Source organism: Theropithecus gelada, chromosome 12, assembly GCF_003255815.1.
Source record: "Theropithecus gelada isolate Dixy chromosome 12, Tgel_1.0, whole genome shotgun sequence".
NCBI classification, from domain to species: Eukaryota; Metazoa; Chordata; class Mammalia; order Primates; family Cercopithecidae; genus Theropithecus; species Theropithecus gelada.
Window position 1 is genome coordinate 40,093,777 of NC_037680.1, and position 19,790 is coordinate 40,113,566.

General features: G+C 34.7%; 1 protein-coding gene across 1 annotated transcript in view; it reads right to left on the reverse strand.

Annotated features, from left to right (window-relative positions):
* Positions 1–19,506, reverse strand: part of FIGN (fidgetin, microtubule severing factor) — a 128,503-nt gene extending 108,997 nt beyond the window's left edge. The window contains exons 1-2 of the mRNA XM_025404969.1: positions 19,332–19,506; positions 18,397–18,566 (exon numbers count right to left, since the gene is read on the reverse strand). Of these exons, the coding sequence (XP_025260754.1) occupies positions 18,397–18,421 (25 nt within the window). The 5' untranslated portion in view covers positions 18,422–18,566; positions 19,332–19,506. The remainder of the gene's footprint in view (positions 1–18,396; positions 18,567–19,331) is intronic.
* Positions 19,507–19,790: the final 284 nt, after the last annotated feature.

Consider the following 19,790-nt stretch of genomic DNA (forward strand, 5'->3'; position numbering starts at 1 on the left):
TCTTTTATTTAAATAACAGTTTAAAGTAAAATAAGTGTACAATTTAAACGTTAGCAAAATATAAAAAGTAATCATATATAATCCATGGAATAAAATCTTGTCATTTTCCCCTATCATATTCAAAAATTAAAAGTGCCTCTGATATAAAATTGTAATCTGTTTTCATTTTTATTTCAGCATTTATTTCTCTCTGGAATTCGTCAAAATTTATCCTAAAGCAAGTGACCTCTTACACATGCTGAAGAAATACATCACCTCTTCTGCTTACAACTGTTAATTGAACTTCCCTCTGAAGCCTGTTTTTCCAAGTTATCCAGTACATTGCTTTACATATTTACTACCCAGCACTTGAATATATTTTTATTACAATTTTGCACCACCTGCCTTCTCCAAACACCCCTTAGAACTATTTAATACTGTAGCTACCCTTGCAGTGAGTAGTTACAGCTGAAATCTGCAGTGATATGAAAAGTCTAAAATGCATGATAAAAGGAGGATTCTCCTCCCCTTATTCCTACCTCCGCCCCTGGATGCAAAGTCCAAAGACTGACTGATATGGCCAATTTTCATATTATTTTTACATGAATGCTAGGCATGTTGGTAAGGTTGACTATGGAATCGAGAATGGGTAAGCAATGTGAATGTGTGTGGGGGTGAGTGGGGCAGAGAAAGAGAGCAATTTTTGCACTGTTATGTTTTATTACCAAAGTAATGCAAACAAATAAATGTATATCCACCATCCTAGGGTCAGGGGAAGCGTTGAACCTAAAAGCATTTTCTACAACTCTTCCACTTGAAAACATATAAGCTTTTTCTTTTTCTGATGTGGGCATAGAGACATAGTATTTTGGGGTGATGGAGGGGTGGGACATTTGAGAGAGGTGTATTTATGTAATGTTTTTTAAAAAAATTTGACACCTCTGAGGGTTTCAGAGGGAAAGAAAGCTGATTAAACAAGACCAAGTGTTTTTGTGGGCTTAAGGGTGATATCATAGTTGTGTTCAATATCAGAAGTGTTGCAAGTACAGGCATCATTTCTATTCGCTTTGTGCCAGAAAGGTAAACACTGGATTGCATTGTGGATTAAAACAATAAGAAATCCCTTTCCTCTCAGGCTCTCAAGGCCGTGTTAATCGGGTGTAATTTTTAATGAACACTGGCTGCTTGGTACTCATTCAAGACATTTCATTAGAAGGTTATTCATTTAAAAATCAACGTTTCAACCATATCAAGCTGTAACCTTTCTTGAAATGTAAATGAATGGTTTAAATGAGAAGATTAATAAAAAAGGGATGTTCCAATTCCAAGCATGGCATGCTATGTATTTTTAAATTTGTCTATGCCAGATGCTGTCAGTCAGAACAAAAAACTGTCCAAGCAGACAATCTGTGCGTCTGAATGTTGATCATGTTGGAAAGTACAGGGGGGAGGGGGGAGAGTGTGTCAAGGATTCATGGTCCTTCATCTTTGCAGTAGAGCAAACACGTCTCTCAGTATAGCGACAGACAGCTGCTTCCACTTTCTAATGTGCCCTAACTTAGATCACTGAAAGAATTGTCAGCACTCAGAGAAACACACAAAGATAACACAGCCAGCTGCCATGGAGGGGAAAAACAGCACAGCTCAGAAGAAATGGGATTTGTTCCATTTGCATGATGCTGCCTCCCCTGGGCCCCTTTCTTTCAAATCCAAAGCACAAAAGACAACACTTAACATATTTGCTTAAAGATGACAACCTCATGTTGATTTCATTTGGATGTAACAGTGTCAGGATTACAGATATAAGAATATATTATATCTGTAACAGAGACTGACAAATGTACCCATCAGTGGAACTGTCTGATTCATCTGCTTATACAGCCATTTTACCATCCCAAGGGTGCCATCTAAGTAGTAACTTTAGAAGACTGAAGGTCTAATTTTATTACACCACATTTCAACCTACTAAACAATATTATTTCTAAAATAGATCATTTTTATTGGAAGTCTCCCTGATGAAAAATCCAGTAGACACCAGAGAATTTATGAACTGTATGGGTCCTTTGAACTCAATATACTGCCCATTTTAAACAACTTTTCTTGCTGTATAGCAAAATCCCCATATCAAATAAGTGAAAGTTAGAAAGCAAGAGAGAGATTACATGTTTTGAGTGTCTAAGTATATTGATATAATAAACAGATTATATATATATAAGACAGAGAGAATGAGAGAGGGAGAGACAGATTACAGATTATATGGATAACTATAAAATCAGGCCTTACCTGGTCCATTTGAATAAATTCTTTGTAACCGCTTACTTCTGTCTATTTCATTATACGTCTACCCTCAATACAATATCCATACTTCAATAGCAGCTATATGAATAATCATTGCCTGTCAATATCTTTTGTACATATACTCAATCTAATTTCCTGTTAAGGTGTTTCTTTAGGCAGAAGATACGACAAGAGAATAATTTAAAGATGCATTGGCTAGCCACTACTCATTGTAACAAGTACAATGAAGAAAACCACGATTCCAATCTGAAGCCTACATACTTTTACAAATCTTTATTCTGTCTGACTTTATGGATTTTAAGTTTATTTCTTAAGTGAATAAAAAGATTTAGGATGATGTGATTGAATTGATTTATTTACATCTACATTACTTTGATTTACGTGACGGGAATTATGGCGGTAAGGAGACACAAGGAGAAGGCAGAGAGGAAGCAATCACTTTCTTCACATACATACACAGACATAGGCACATAGACACAAACACACAAGTAAATGTCTGGGCACACTCAGCCCCAGTCCAACCAACTGACTTCCCATAACAAAATACTGGCTCCCTGTGTGCCTGTGTTGTCCAAAGGAACGCTCTAGTGCTTGTTGCTATTTACTGGCAACAGTATAATGCACTCATTTGGTCTTGTTTTCTAAAATAGAGTTAACTGCTATATGTAAAATTTCTGCACAGCAGATGGTTACCAATCATTATTTTCCATTTGTTTAGTTTCTAGTAAGAAGAAGAAAACCTGTGGGGTAGTGATGCAAAGAAAAACTAGCAGCCTGCATGATAACCCAAGCAGTGCCAGAATATGCATTTTTTTAAAAACCAAAGAATCACTTTGATAGCATAGCATATCAAGACTAAAATTTTGAGGGATGGGGGAGGTTATTCATCCCATTCTCATCCATAAAGCAAAATGCCATTTGAACAATTTATTTCTTAGTATAAAATCCTCTAAAATTTAGCCTCTATATGTTTTTAAGTGATCAAAGTTTCTAGAGGCAACTTATTATCACCATTAACGTTTGTCATCACCCAAGCTGAAATCATTTTTTTTTAAACCTCTAAGTAGCCCAGTTGTCCAACAGAAAATGGGAAATAGGAGCCATTTGTGGACAAGTGCACATGCACAGAAAATTAAGCTGTAAATATCTGGACCGGGTTATTACTGGAATCTGGAAACATCTGGGGCTACAGAAAAAGCCAAGCCCCATTTCCACAATGTCCAGGTAATTGCTTAAATGATTTATACCTTACTGTTTCTATTAAAAATGTCTTTAAAGAGAAACATTTGTAGGCTTGGTTCTGCAATAAAAACTGGTATCTGATTTCACTTGTACAAAATCTTGTGAAAGATGCTACATTTCTTCAAGGACATATGCATGACTAAACTAAACCCTGGACAAAGACAGGGCTAAAAGAAGGCGTGGCCGACCACTGAATGAAAACAATTGTATCATAATAGCAAATTTTACGTGGTTTATTTGTGATTAATTTCTATTCCAATTAAAAGAGTCCATTAGAAAACATTCTTTTCATGCATTTGGGACAAATATACTCAAGCCATTTTAGGATAAACTTGCACCTCAATATCCATTTTCAATTTTAGTTTTAATTAATTTCTCATAAATCTTGTTTACTGACACTTCAACTGAATATCAAACCAAACTTAACTCCTAAGGGACAAATAAGTGCCACCTCCAAGACAGACTTGCACCACTTAGTTAAGAATCTGGAAAGATATTTAAATAGGTTCACTTAGATGGTGTCTGTATGGAGCTACAAACTGGTCCATTCAGAATGAAAGAGCTTTCAACACTGTCATGTGTTGCAAAGACAGGTTGCTCTACTGAATAAACACACACACACGTGTGCACACGTGCATGCACCCATGTAGTTGTATTGACCTGAAATAATTCTATCTTTTAATTCAGATTGTAGGCCAAAAGGACAAATATAGTTTCATATTTTTCAAGAATTGCCATGTGTAGATCTAGCCAAAAATTCTATTACTGACAACTGTCAACTATGCATATAGGGTCAAACCAAATAAATAAATAAAAAGTAAGGAAGGGAAGGAGGAAGGAGTAAAAGAAGGCAGACAACAAAATAAACCATTAACCACTGGCTTTTAACCATGGTTCATACTTTCTGGCCACCAACTTACATGATTACCCTTTGAGAAGGATCACCCAGTTTTCTTCTACCAGAAGGGTAAAGGAAAATGGGTGGCATTTTACATGTAAATAATTCTCACGAATATTTTTATTAGTTTAAAACCCCATAGCTTTCTGATTATAAACCAAGTAGAATTTTAAGCCTCTATCTTTTAAATATTCCCTGGATTTAATTTGGCTGTTGGCAAGCTACCACTATAAGGTTTTACAATTTGTGGCCTTTACTCTCAATCTGATGGCTTTTAATTTATATTTTAACAATTTTAACTTACTTGAAGCATATTGAATGGTTTCTAGAAAACCAGAAGTGTCTATTTAACAAACGAATGCAACACATGGGTCTTCACTGTTGTAGTCACACTGCAAAAACGCTTTTGCTACTTTTAACATATTGTTTCACAATCTTTATTATTCTACCTACAATGTACTGTCTTTTACTATTAGAGCCCTTTGCTGAAGATGCAGTGTTTTTATACAATTAACTAAGCAACATTTGTCCATTATAGCTCACTAAATGGCACATCTTTGTAACAATTCAGGTTCAACAATCAGCACTACAGATACTTTCTTCTGCATAGAGTGTATGACATCAAACTAGATTTCAATATGAAGTGGTAAGATAGCATCTAGAACTTTTCAGCTCTCAAGAGCCCAAATTGGAAGAAAATGAGTGAGCTTTCAGTAAAGGTTATAGGTTTTCTTAGTAAAATTGTGTTTTTAAAAGAATGACAAAAGAGTCTTTGTTTTTTTTCTGGGTTGTTTGATGAAGCAATGTAAGCAAATGCTTTTCTCTGGTACCTCTTTAGGTTTGAAAACACAAATATAAAATACAAATCTTGTCAAATATTGTTGCCTAACTCATTATAATTTAACACTTGATCAAATTGAATTTGCCTTAGAAATACTATAATGCTATTTATGGTAACATTCACGACAGATTTGAGAAAGTAGCTGACCCTCCCACAAGCACACAAACCCAACTGGTAAAACTATTGAACACCTGAAAGACAGAGTTATGGGGTGAAATCCCAGCTAAATTGTTTACTGCCCAGTATTCAGTACAAAATAAATTTATAGACACTGTTTAGTTAGATAAAGGTCCCAATTAAAATGTTAACCAAAGACATTCATGAATTAAGTTATAGTATCAACTCTAGATCAACTAGTTTGCATCTCACATTTTACCACCCCAATATCATCATGTTTCCAAAGAAATCTGTCTTGACTGCTGATAGTGCACATATTTGCAAACTGCCTATTTATCAGAGAAAGGACAAAATAGAAAGAAATGCCTCAGGAGGTATTTCTTTCCCACGTTCAACCAAAAGCAGAATGGCCAACTGTCGAACAATTCTATATTGGTAAGAAGTCAATATGGAAGTCTCAGAGTCTAGTACTTTATGATTCTGTGCCCTCAAATTTTTCTGTCTGCAAACACATGAGAAAAAAATATTTCATAGGGAATAGTGATTTAAAGCTATTTGTTACACCTATAATCAAAGCAGTCTATAGGTTTATGTTTTATAAGATTTTAAAGATAGCATAATAATTTTTTTAAAAAAGAGTTTAAAGGCTCCCTATCTAGAGATACAAAAATAGAATTAATGACTGTAAGCCCCTTTTTAAGTATATAATTATAAAACTATTTTTCAGGGTTATAAAGTCTTTCTTTGGTAATAACATTATATAAAGAATATAGAAATTTCAATTTTTTAATGAAATATACAATTTTCATAGATCTATTCTTTAAATATTTAAAAATCATCTTTTAATTTTTTAAAGTAAGATTAATAAAATATTAACCGGCCGGGTGCGTTGGCTCACGGCTGTAATCCCAGCACTTTGGGAGGCAGAGGCGGGTGGATCACCAGGTCAGGAGATGAAGACTATCCTGGCTAACATGGTGAAACACCGTCTCTACTAAAAATACAAAAAAATTAGACAGGCGTGGTGGCGGGCGCCTGTAGTCCCAGCTGCTGGGGAGGCTGAGGCAGCAGAATGGCGTGAACCCAGGTAGGTGGAGCTTGCAGTGAGCCGAGATCGCGCCACTGCACTCCAGCCTGGGTGACAGAGCAAGACTCCGTCTCAAAAATAACAATAATAATAAAATAAATAAAATAAAATATTAACCAAGTGATAGTCTCCTATGCTTTTATCAATTCAATTCACCAAACATGTATTGAATACCTATTATAGGTCTTATACTATACACACATGTTGAGGAGATTAAAAATAAAAATGAATTAGATGTGTGTGCTCTCAGGAAATTTACAGTTTCATAATAGAGAAACACAGATGCCTAGCAATCTATAGTAGGAGAAAGATGATAGTAAGAGATCTAAAGGAGACATTTCAAATGTTCTAAGGGACAATTAAGTAGACATCGAAATCAATCCTAATTAGGGTGCCTCAAAGAAGTCTTCATGGATGACGCAACATCTGACCAGGATACCATAGTCCTAGTAGGATTTCAACAAGCGGAGAAGAACATGCCAGGAAGCGAAAAGAAAGTGAACAAAGACTAGTTGCTGATAAAGTACAGGAAAAAAGGTATTGCTTTCAGTTTGATAAAAGTCCACTTTTCATACTAAATATTTTGAGGATTTGAGGTCCCTAACTCCACGGCTTAAGTTAATCTGATTGCCACTCTACTGAAATCTCTTACAGGAGAAAAGCATTAGCTAACTAATATCCATCAACTCTTAAGATATTAGAATCACTGACACTTTTGCATGCAACCAATTAGTAAGCATATTTAATGAAATATCAACTCTTCTGATGGGCTTAACAAAGTAATAAATGGTCCTTGAGCTTTCTACATTGTTTCCAGGATAATTTTTGGAGTTTCTTAAGAGAAACAAAAATATTTTGCATCTTTTAGACGACTAGCAAGGTCCAAGTTACATGAGTTCACTAGTCCATGACAAAGCAGTCATGGAGTATACAAAAACTGCAAGAAATCTTAGTCGTCATCGGATCACCTCAATCATCTCTTCTTTTATAAAAAAGTAAACTAAAAACCACGGCTCAGCGAGGTTGAATGGCTTACCCAAGGTAACAAAATGATAGACTGTGGGCTTCTGCTGACGCTGTCCTTCATCATTGTTACTTTCCTGAGGTATTCTTGCAAGCCTGACAGAAATGTTTTCAAAAGTCTAGATAGGTTGTTGAACTTCAGCCAGATGATGAACTATCTGTACATGTCATTAGTATATTCAGTTCTGAACAGATATCTTCATTTTCCTAACTTCAAATCAGGAAGAATGACATTTCTTAAAAGGTGAAAATCTTAAGATCTCTTGAGATATATAAACGTTTGGTTTACGTTAGAGTCATCTGAGGAGCTTAAAATTTCATCAAACTGATCTAGTGTAGGGCTTAGGCAAAAGTTTTTTTTATTATTTATTTATTTATTTTGCTTGTTTGGGGTTTCTGTTTGGTCATGAAGTTACAGCTAGCATTTACTGAGTTGATATAAAATTTAACATCACATTTTTCTAAAACCAATTCAAAGTATTAACTACTTCAATGATTTCAACTTCCATAATGGCAATAAATACATTAGTTTCCAAAAGAAGCCTTAAAAGACATATACCTCCATCTTCAATGGATTTTCTTCTGTCACTTCATTTGTGGCCTAAAAACTTGAGTATGTTGACAGAGGAAAAAAAAAGAGTCTGAGAATAATTTGAATCATCTTTAAAGACATATATATATATATATATATATATATATATTCACAGTTTTTAAAGTTATGGAGACAAAAATGAGAACAGTTCTTTTAATTTGCATACTCACAAATCCCATATAGTCAGGATTTGATATAGAATCAGTTGTTCCTAAAATGGAGAATACAGTTTGTTAAAATAGTGCTACATGCTATTTACTGAATATTAGTCAATCATTCTTAATAAGTGATAAGTTTTTTTTACATAATTAATATTAGGGTTTAATTTACAAAATTGCCAATATCATTTTGTGTAACAACCACATGAAAAGAATTTTTAACCTTAGCTTTGCCTCAATGACTTTCTCGAACTTGTGCCTACTTCCCCTATTCCTACATGTTGTCTTTCATCAAGAAGGGCAGGTTATCCATGACAAAAAATGCTGCTTTACTTTTCCCTAATATAAAGCCTAATATTATCCCCTTAATTAATTCAAACTACCTCTCATGATCTAAATATCATATTCCAGTGGCTGAAATGAAATTTGATTTTCCAGATGATCAAGTAATAACCAGCCTTGCAGATAAATATCAAAAATTTTTTTAAAAAGAAAGAAAAGAAAAGAAAAACACAGCTCTTCAAAACGGTACACAGCTAGGTAGGTAGGAAGATGGCCTAGACAGCAAGGTTCTTGGTGAGTATGCAAATAGCAAAATAGCAGAAAACATTTTCCCCCTAGCCCTAAGCAAAGGACACCAGGAAGCTGCTAGAAAATAAAGACAATTTTTTAAAATTATGTATTTAGGTATACACGTGCATTCCAATCATATATCAGCAACACCTCCCATCTTAGTGACTGTGGCATTTTGGTGTAGTAGGGTAAAATTTCAAGGAACTGTCATTACATGGTGGTAAAATTGCAGATTTTTTACCCATCATTATAAACAAACCTATACTATATGTTGTACTGTCCTTACTAGATATCTTTATAAATAAATAGTACAAAATAGTTTACCTATAAGCTCTTTTTATTTTATGCTAAAACAAAACAAGACAAAAATCAAAAAAGTAAACAAAAAAGGCGTTATAGCACTGTATGTGTGCATTTCAAGGCTTATTAAAGAATAAAACATAATAAAGAGCTTTCCATTTTTTTGTAATACTTTAACAGCCAAAAATGTTATTGATGGAGATTTCACATCCATGTTTAAAAAAAAAAAAACCCAAAAGAATTTTGCTTATGTACAATCTTTTTCTCTTTCTAAAGCGATACCAGCTCCAACTGAACATCCATTTCTGAATAAAATTCTACTATCTTACTATCCATGAGTAAATTCATATTGATGATTGGTTGATTAGTACTCTTAGAATTATAGAAAACATATTTTTCCAATTAGGTAGCACTTATTGTATTCATAGTATGTTTAAAACCTTCCCGGAGAAAGAAAAAGCACTGTTCATATAGGCATATAAAATTCCAAAGCTGGTAATATGTTTTTCCTTCCAGTTTGTCAGACAAGGATACAAGCCATTCAGGGTCCCAATGTCTACATTTGGGTCCTATCAGTATTTCCCTCCCCAAAACGTTGCTTAATCTTCTGAATAATGCAAATGGAAATCTCTCTTTAAAAGAGAACTTTGTACTCTTTTATGTAGTAGAGTAGAGTCAGTACAGTACTGACTCTACAGGCATAGGACACCACGGTAAGGGCAGGGGGGATAAGACCCACATCTTTTGTAAGTTGGGCCTAAAATTGACTCCAGATTTGCGAGTCATGAATAGAAAGTCAGTTTTAATATAGATGTGCTTTAGAAAGTAAAAATGGCGATTATTCTTAACAAGTTACATATTGGGTATTAGTCTTCAAAAATGACTCATAAAATATCTTTTTAAGTACTTAAAGTCATGAATATGTTCTACTCTTTTACCTCTGCTTGAATGTAATTTTTCATTTTCCAGGAAAGGATACATTTTCTAACTAACCCCGTTAACCTAATTACTCATAAAGAAATACCAAAAGTGTCCCTGACATCAATACCTTCACAAAGAAATATATCTATGCACATGCACAAGAACATATTCCATTTAGATAATCAAAACTGTAATTTTTATTTAAAAGATTCCCTTAGATCCACGTAATTCCTAGCAGTAAAATTTATCAAAAGCACTTAGTTTGCAAACAATAAGACTGCCATATTTATAGCCTTATTTCTTCACCCATATACTTTAATTGAAAAGTAAAAACTATTAAGCATAAAAGAATAATAGTACTGTTTATTTCATAGTATTTGTTTGATCTGAAAATGGGGATTGTAATGAAAATGCCTTTAATCTTAAGGGAACCTTTTTATCCTACTCAAAATAATTATCTTGTAAGATTAAAATCAGTGAATCATACCTAATTAAGATTTATAATTTAGCATCATTGAGGTATATGATTTAAAAGAAAGAGTTTACAATATTCAATTTGAAATAGAAAGGTAAAAGAAACAAACACATGAAAAATTTAAAAAAAACTATTTTTGGCACAACAATATACTATATTGCCACTTATTTATCCACATTCCTAGTTTAATCATTTTTAAAGCAAAACATTTAATATGAAAATACAAGATTCCAAGTATAGGAATAAAGCAGGAAAAGAAGAGTCCCAATTTAAATTTATACTACGGAATTTGGAGATAGAACACAGAACATTAGAAAACATGAATTGTGGCTAGCTACCTACTAAAATATTTCAAGTTGGCAATGGCTTAGTTAAAAAAAGAAAAAAAAAGATTCCTAAACTGTAGGATAAATTTTTAGTTAAATGGGACACTGTTATAATAGTTATTTCCAAGCTTTCTTTCATTAAAGTGCCTATCAGTGTGGAGAGCAGTGCCTTATTACACAGGGCAAAGATTTTTCTTCTTAGAAAGTCTCATATGTAGCATTTCTCCCCACAAAGTCTAACAAGGCATTCAAAATAAGTTCAATTTTTTTCTTCCTCAAAAATATCTTTAAAGCCCCCCACTTTCACCCCAGTCTTGGATTACATAAAAGAATAGTTACTTTTTCCAAGCTCTTTGATATTTCCCTTCCTGGCAGAGTCATCTGATGTGAGAAATATCTTTTGAAAATAAATGGTGCAACTTCAAGTGCACTCAGATCCATACTTGCTGGACATTCCATCATATCTCAGTTTTGATTTGAAAAAGCCACTTGACTTCAAAATTCAGTTTTAGGTATCTCAATATGAAGTTTGATCTCATTGAGAAGTACTTTGGGAAGCAACGATGTAAATGTTTTGTCCACCTATCAGCACAGAATGTTGGTAAAGGAGTCATATGACTCTAATTTTCAGGGAGAGGGAGGTTATTGCAATACAAATTGAGAAGCTAAGTCCAGGATTTGAATATAGGATACTGCAATATTAGTGTTACTGCATAAGTTACTTTTCATCTTTAACACAGCTATCACCACATGTTTTATAGCTAAAATACCACTTTCTAATGTCAAAGTATCAATACTGATACTATTATAACAACGTTATTTGGGAGTTTGCCCCTCCTTCCTGTCACTTAATGAGTATACTTTCGTTTTTTTAGTGGTCAGCATTTTGTATCAGACAATGTAGTATTTCTACATAAAAATACTCATTTTTCTTGTGCCTTAACCTAGGAGGGCTAGTGGCAGTACTTGGCAACAGAGAACCTCCTCAGCTCTTACTACAAATCTCACTGAAATTCTCCCATCCCAATTATTCTGGGCCTGGGAATAAGTATTGAAGTATGTAACTACATGCAAACCATTAAAAAAAAAAAAAGTTCTTTTTAAGAATATTTGCACAAAAAGCCACATGATGTATAGGATATATATCAGATACAGGGCAAGATGAGACAAAAGCAAATATTTCAATCCCCAGTTCAGTTATAGAAAGAGCAGGAGATATTCATGGTTCATTTCCCATCCGTTTTCTTACTCAACTCTCATTAGTATCTTTCTGGGCGAGGCACATGGAATCATTGTGGAACAGTCAGTCTCCAATAGGAAACCTAGTGACTTCCACAAAGTTGGCCTCAGATAAAAGTCTGTAGGTGGTGAAGGCAGGACTGGCTTCATCGCCCTATCATTTGTTCAGGCACACAGGCCCCCACCCCACCACACAGCAAACGGCCCTGCATTTTGTTTAATGCTCTGTGTTGCTGTCTTTAAATTAATTTTTGAACAAAGTGCCTCACATTTTAATTTTGCAGTGGGCCTCAGAAATTATGTAGCTGGTCCTAGGTGAAGGTAAAAATGTCTCTTAATGGTAAGGATAATAAGTCAAAAGATAAGCAAAACATTTAGAACGACATACAGAAACCCACGGCTTCACATTGCACTACCTTTAAAATTTTATTTGGGATGTTACTATTTCCAAGAATAATATTTCATCATGAACTAATGCATGAAAGTAGAGGTCCCCCATTCTCAGATGAGTTTACTCTCATAAATAAATGGCATTTAATCATCAGTTGTTTAAAAAGCATCCAGTTGACATAAGGCAAACAGTTGAATCGGGAAAAACAAAATATATCTATATATATACACACACATATATATTTCATATGTGTGTATATATATATATACACACATAGCTAAATGGAGTATAATGCAGTTTCTATTCTCATTCCAGGAATATATCCATAAGCAGAATGGAATAAATATGTAAAATACCAGCAGAAATTAAAACATAGGAAAGAAACAGAGTAAAAGTATTTTCAGCATAATGAAATGGGGTAAAAGAAAACATTTTATAGGTATTTTACATTTCATATTCTGTAGTATAAACTTTACTGTAAATTATATATCCTTAATAACTGTTTAAAAGCTCCTCATCCTATGAAAAGAGAACAGAAACCTACTGAGAAGCAAATTTTCCAAAATTACAAAACATACTTTCTAAAAATCATTTCCCAACACAAAAATACCAATACTTAAGCTGAGCTATAGGGTAAAAAAGTTTAACCTTGGGCCCTCATATAATAAATCATGCATTCTACTTTCAAGATGTATCAGTTTCAAAAATGATTGGAAGCAGTGATACTATAAACGCTTTGTGAAAGTCATGAGAGCTAAAATATGAGCAAACATATCCATTTATACATATATTTAACATAAATACATCTAAATTGAAATTCTCCTTTGGATTTACTGCTTCTGATACACCCTGAAACAACAGCCCACCATATGCAATGTTAAGCAAAGTGTCAATATTCAAATAACAAGACAACAAGCAGATTTGTTGCATAAAATATGTAAATATTATTAACAGAAAGTGCCATATGATATCTCATGTTTTGATGGTTTCTGATCACCTATCTTTTCTGCCTCCTCAGTCTCAGCTAAGACTACTGTTGTCAACAGGTACTTACGGATATGCTGTATTGAGGCAGCGCTTCTGAGCAGGCACCTGTGGTGCTGCCCTAAGGAAACTTAGCATACCCCTTGCTTTTGATTTGCTTCGAACTTCAAGGTACCGTTTATTTTGAGTATATTCGTTCATACTCCTTATTCCTACTATTTTACTTTTTAAAATAAACATTTCTGAAATAAAATTGCCATTTAAACGATAACATCAAAAATATCAAAAAGATCAGTAATCAGCAATCATACCAAAGCAGCTATGCTTAAAATTTCTGCCAGAAGTTAAATGAAAATGTTAATGCTCAAAATTCAAGTTCAGGAAAAAAAGAAGAAAATGACAAAATCCAACCATGGAAAGCACTTGCTAAACTGGCCATTCATTTGCAGTGTGTCAAAAAAATTCTTTCATTTTCAATAAACAAATATATAGGTACAATCTCTCTCTCTTGCTGTGTGTGTGTGTGTGTGTGTGTGTGTGTGTGTGAATTGAAAGGCAGAATTTTGGGACTTACAAGATTCTAAGTGGTACTCCCAAATAATTTCTAAGTTCAACCAATTTCAATAAAACACTAACTCTTGTATATCTCAAAAGAAAGACACATAAGTTTTTTTTTTACTGAGAGTTAAAATTTGTAGCTTTTTCTGTACCATTTGTTTATTCTAGTTTATCAATGACTCAAGAAAAACAGCAGATATGCTGATTAATCAAGTTCTATCGATCAGTAGCATATGTCAGTATTTCATACAAACATCTGCAGAATAGTTTCTTCCAATCAAAAATTTATAAATCAATTTATTAAATTCCTGGTAATTAAATTTATTAAATTCCTGGTAATTAAATTTATTAGCTCTCCAACAATGAACACAGTACTTTATAAAGAGTAGTATGTGAAATCTGCACTCAAGAATATATTGATCAAAGGTAAAACAGCACCTTTCTATTTCTACTAAACCAAGGTTCTAAAAACTGGAGACTTCACACCATAAAAGCCTGCAATTGTTTCAAATACATCTAGTAATTCTGTTGATTTTGGACCACTAAAACTGATTACTTAATTAGGCAATCATTCAAGGCATCCAAATACTCACACAGACAGAAACAGGGAAGTATTAGCATGGTTGTCTTCACCTTGACATGAAAATTCTGAAAAACAGTGCAGACTCCCAAACTTTGTGGATCTGTCCCTAAGCATGTACTGAGTAAGACACTAAATTCTAAAAGGTGACAACCAGAAGCTCAGGAAAAAAAATAATTAACCTATAATGAAATTACTCATTTATCTTTTCAGTTGGTTTATATCTTAAACTATCTTAGAAATGCCAAGTAATAATACAGATGATCTCCATAGATTCTTGGAAATAACTTCCTAGTTTCTTCCCCCTGGTTACACTCTTATATTATCACCTAAAAGTAATTAATGAAATTTCTGCACTCTTGTATATCTATCAGAAGTAACTACCTACAAAAAGGTTTTCAAAGTTCCTGCCTAACACGAAAAAAGCAAAAACAAAAACTATTTTCTATTTATGGGAAGGAAAAAAATATCAGCCCTGGAAACTCTGCTACAGGAGTCTTAAATATGACTAAAGACTAAAACCTCCTATTTTCACTCAGAAGATATCAGATACAGTTTTAAGAATCTTACTGATTTCAATAGAGTCAGGAGAAAGAAAAACACTCTATTTTCAGGGGGGAAAAAAAAAAGATGTTTCTTGAAATAATTCCAAAGAGACCCTATAAACTGTGTTTTTAGGAGAAGAGAAAAGCAAATCAACTCACACATACAACTTCCAAACAGAAGTCTTACCCTCTTCCAGGAAAACAACAATGAGACTTTATTACCCTGCTATGATTCTTTCATTTCAGACATGAATCATTAGCAAGTATTACACTTCTCAAAACTCCCACCCTACTCTTCCCTTCTTATTTGATGATAGACCCAGATGAAATAACAAGTTGCCTCCAGCAGTGTAAAACAAGTATCCAAAAACTCTATTTCAAAGAAGAAACACTTCTTTGGAATCTTTGCCTCCCAAAATGAAGCAGGCTGCTTCTAACTGCTTTCACAATTTTGTTTCAACTTGGTCATTTTCCTAACAATACTTTCTAAATTTTAACTAATGCATACAACATATTCATTATTCAAGAATACATAGCATGTTTAATCTGATACCTCTATTTTTAAGCTGAAATTCCAAAGGACTTATGTGTCCGTGTAGTTTATATTGATAACCATAAACATGCACAATTAATAAACAATAGAGACGATGTGTGCAAGCATGTTTTGGGGACACGGTTTTTGTAGAAACAATGTTTCTTTTCCAGATAAAAGCTAATTTGTCACAAATATAATGAAGATAAGAAGCAAGAATGAAGGAGTAAAAGAGAGGAAGAAGGTAAGAGGATAACTAAAATTTGAATGAATGAAAAACTCTTGACTCTCTACATATTCTTCCAAAATACTCTTTCAAAATAATTTTGCTTTTGAACAATCTGTTCAAAACGTCCATTCCATGTGCACCAAGAAGCCAGCCATCACTAAATGTATTATAAATGTATGTTCTAACAATCATCAATTTATAAAGTCTGGGATTTCCCCTTCAACCTTTCAACTGTTATGTCCAGAAAACTTCACACATAGTGAAATCCTAATAAATAGATCTTGTTGGTTCCAGGAAACATTTTTAAAAATCTATATTGGTCAAAATATCCTTGCTTTTTTTCTGTTGTATTAAATTTAGGATCAAAAACATCAAAGCAGCTTCCACCTCGGACCTAACTTTTAGAGGATCAATGTGACAAGGCAGTCCCTGATAGATGTTTCTCTTGATAAACGACTTGTTCAAAAGAGACATTGTAGCTTTCATTTCCTGACCACAACACACTTTTAATTTGCAACAGCAGAGCTGCCAGAGTGTGAGCACTTGCCCACTTTCTAGTCTTTTAGGTTTGTAGCTCTGGTTCCTTTAGGCCGCACATTTGAGACAAACAAAATCTAAAAATAATCAGAGTAAAGAATTAGAAAATAGGAGCCACTAACGCCACTTTATACATATACACAAGTGTCTACTTTATATATATGTATATAAACTTTCGCCCCTAGTATTCTAATATGTGATAACAAGGCTCCTAAGTTAACATCATTTGAACATCGGACATTTAAACATAGGGAAATGAATTATGTGACTATTATTTAATAGTAAGCAGAGACTTAAGGGGGGGCGATTTACACACTCAAATCTGCTGTTAAATGTCATGAATTATATAATTGCCTATGCCAATATGTTTTTCATGAATTATTGCAAGGATTATTATTAGTACTACCTAGAAATCACATTTAAGTATCAATACGGTGAACAGTCAAACCATCCAATTTCTGCTCTCAGCACATTGTCCGAGCTCCGATTTAAAATTTATAAATGTAATATCCTCCTCATCACAGGCAGCAGCCCAATCTGCTCTGAATATATATTACAGCTTTAACATCACAGAGGGAAATCGCCCATCTGGCAATCCCATTCGCTCCAACAGCTCCGGGGGAAAAAAAGCTGTGCTCTCTCCTCCTTAAAACATTTCTCAGGGCAAATTATGTGCATCTAAAATAAACAGTCTTCTTATTGATCGCTTCAAAGTCAACAAGTTCCAAATGCAAAATTCAATCAAATCCTTCCTATCGTGTAAGTGTGGTGTGTATTTAGCTCAGTAGTCACCAGAGTCCAACCAGAAGTGTATGTCGCGCAACGGGTCTTGTAGTTCCTCTCTTCGTATTCACATTTGTGTTAGGAGAGAGCAGTGACCACGGCCACACTACAGACCCCTGGCAGCTTTGCCCCACTGTTATTTCTTTTTTCATACTCTCTCTTTCCTTCTTTCTCTCTTTTCAGGAGGAATTAATGGTCATGGGGTAAATATAGCAACAACCAAAAAAAAAAAAAAAAAAACAGTCTAAAGTGGACATATCCTTTGGTTATGCAAAATACTTTAACATCTTTTTGTTGTTGTTGGTCCCTCTCAGTCTTAATTGAATATCACTAAGTGTACACAGGGCACTGCCACAAGAGCTATTGAAAACCCCCTCTCACTCCATTTAACTGACTTTTTTTTTTTTTTTTTGTAAAGAAAGAGGAAAGAGCGATTTCAAACGAAGTCCATTTCAGTGCCTGATTATTTAATTCTGTCACAAGTTAAAAGTAAAAAGCGCTGACAGGCAGACGAGTGAATGGAAAGGGGAAAAAGAAAAAACCTATCTTTGCTCTTTAAAATACATCAAGGACTTTGGACAATCAAAATATATTTTTTATTTTCATGTAAAAGATACCTCTTCACTCACCCCCCTAAAAAAAACACACTCGGAAGAACCGATTACTCCACAAAGTGCAATCATCAAGAGCAGATAGTCAAACTGCATTAATAGATTGAGAAAAATAAAATTTTCATCCAGTCCTGTTCCTGTGTGTGTACATAGACATAGATATACTTTCATTAGTTAGTAATCTTTTTCAACACTCCTACCCTCTCCCCTTTGCCTAGCCTCCCCCCTCCAAAAAAAAAAAAAAAACCCCACACTGAGTTTAACTAATTTACATACTATTTGACTTCAGCAGTTATATACATACAGTGCATTACTAGTAACGTGCAACTTCTGGATGACAGCTAAAACCGATAAAAGTGGATTCAAGTAATATATTAATCAAAACTGCAATATACAAACAAGTGATAGCAAAAGAAAAAAAAGCATGGTGACATTAAACATATATTTTATTTTGAAGAAAAAGGAATTCTATATCATGAGCAACTGCTTGCCAAGCAGTCTTCAATGGTTTTATCATGCTATTTCATTTGTCTTTCCTATTTAGATGCAAAGGAAGTAAATTCCAAAACTGACATACCATAAACACTGGTGCTACTGATCATTTCTTGCTGGCAGCACAAAAAGCTGAATTGGATTTCTCACAAGCAGGAATTCCAAAGGTTGCTTTTCATTAAAGCCACTTTTCCTCTCAGCTATCAAATGTCACTGCCTTGAAACGTGGGCCCTTTCGTCAGGTATTCATTTAACCTACATGCATATAATTAAGGGGGAAAGCAACATCAACAAAAAGGGGATCTCAGATCACAGGAGAAGAAAGAAAGGAAAAAAAGCACATGACCAGGAATGCAAGTCCATGTCAATTTCACTCACTCCCATTGAAACTAACAAGAGCTCCGGGGAGGACGGTAATAGGATCAGTGGATTGTATATACCATTAAATTATACATCTTTCTCTCCCGTTCCTTGCCAACAATACGCCCACCACGCTGTACCCCCTCCTAGATGATGTGCTTACATTTTTCTGCAACCGATCTTCTGACATTTTCTCGTTCCCCCAGCCACGAGATTGTAATTTAACCTCAACTTTTTGTGTGTGTGCAAGATTCTTATTTACACTTCTTATTTACTTAGAAGTTAGTTCCCGAAGAAAGTCTAGCCCCACCCTATGGCTCCGCTTTCTTATTTTTTATTTTTGAAGTAAAAAGATAGTAATAAGTAAGCCCAATATAGTGAAAAGCGAGATTCTTGCAATCGCGAACTCTTAATCCCATACTATTGTTGCAATGATTAAGCAGCAAAAATATGCATTATAATGTTTCAGGGCTACTTTGAACAGAGATATTAGACAGCAGGTTGGCGTACAGAATAGAAACGTGTGGAAATTGAATTTAATGTTTACGACACAACTCGAAGATCTCTTTTAATTACAGGTCTTGGATGTATTTATAATCTTTAAAAATAAAACAAAAACAAATTTAAACAGATGGTAGAAAACTACGAAGCTCCTCTTACCTGAACGCGCGGAGAGAGAACCCGATAGGTTAGCGTAGCATCGATCCGATGTGTTTGCTGATGAATGGAAGCTAGGGTTAAGTGAAGGTGCCTATGATTTGAAATCATTCCAAGTTTTTGAAGGGAAGACGGACTGCAGCCTCTGCCATGTTGGAATTTCAAACCCAAAACAGCTGCTTGGAAGGAGCCAGCATGCCAGAGGCTGGGCGCAGGCGCAGAGCGCCGCCGAGCCAAATTCAAATCACTTTCACACTAAGAGCCAAAGATCAGTTTTCAAAGGAGAGAGGGAGAAAGAGACAGAGGCTGCCGTGAGGGAGAGAAGACGGGAGGCAGTGGCGAGAGGCGGGCAGTGAAGAGAGACGGGCAGCGGGAGGACCAGGAGGGAGAGGGAGAGGCGCACGGAGCCCGCGGAGCTGGAGGGGGAGAAAGGGAGGCGGGAGGCGAGCGGGCGAGCGAGCT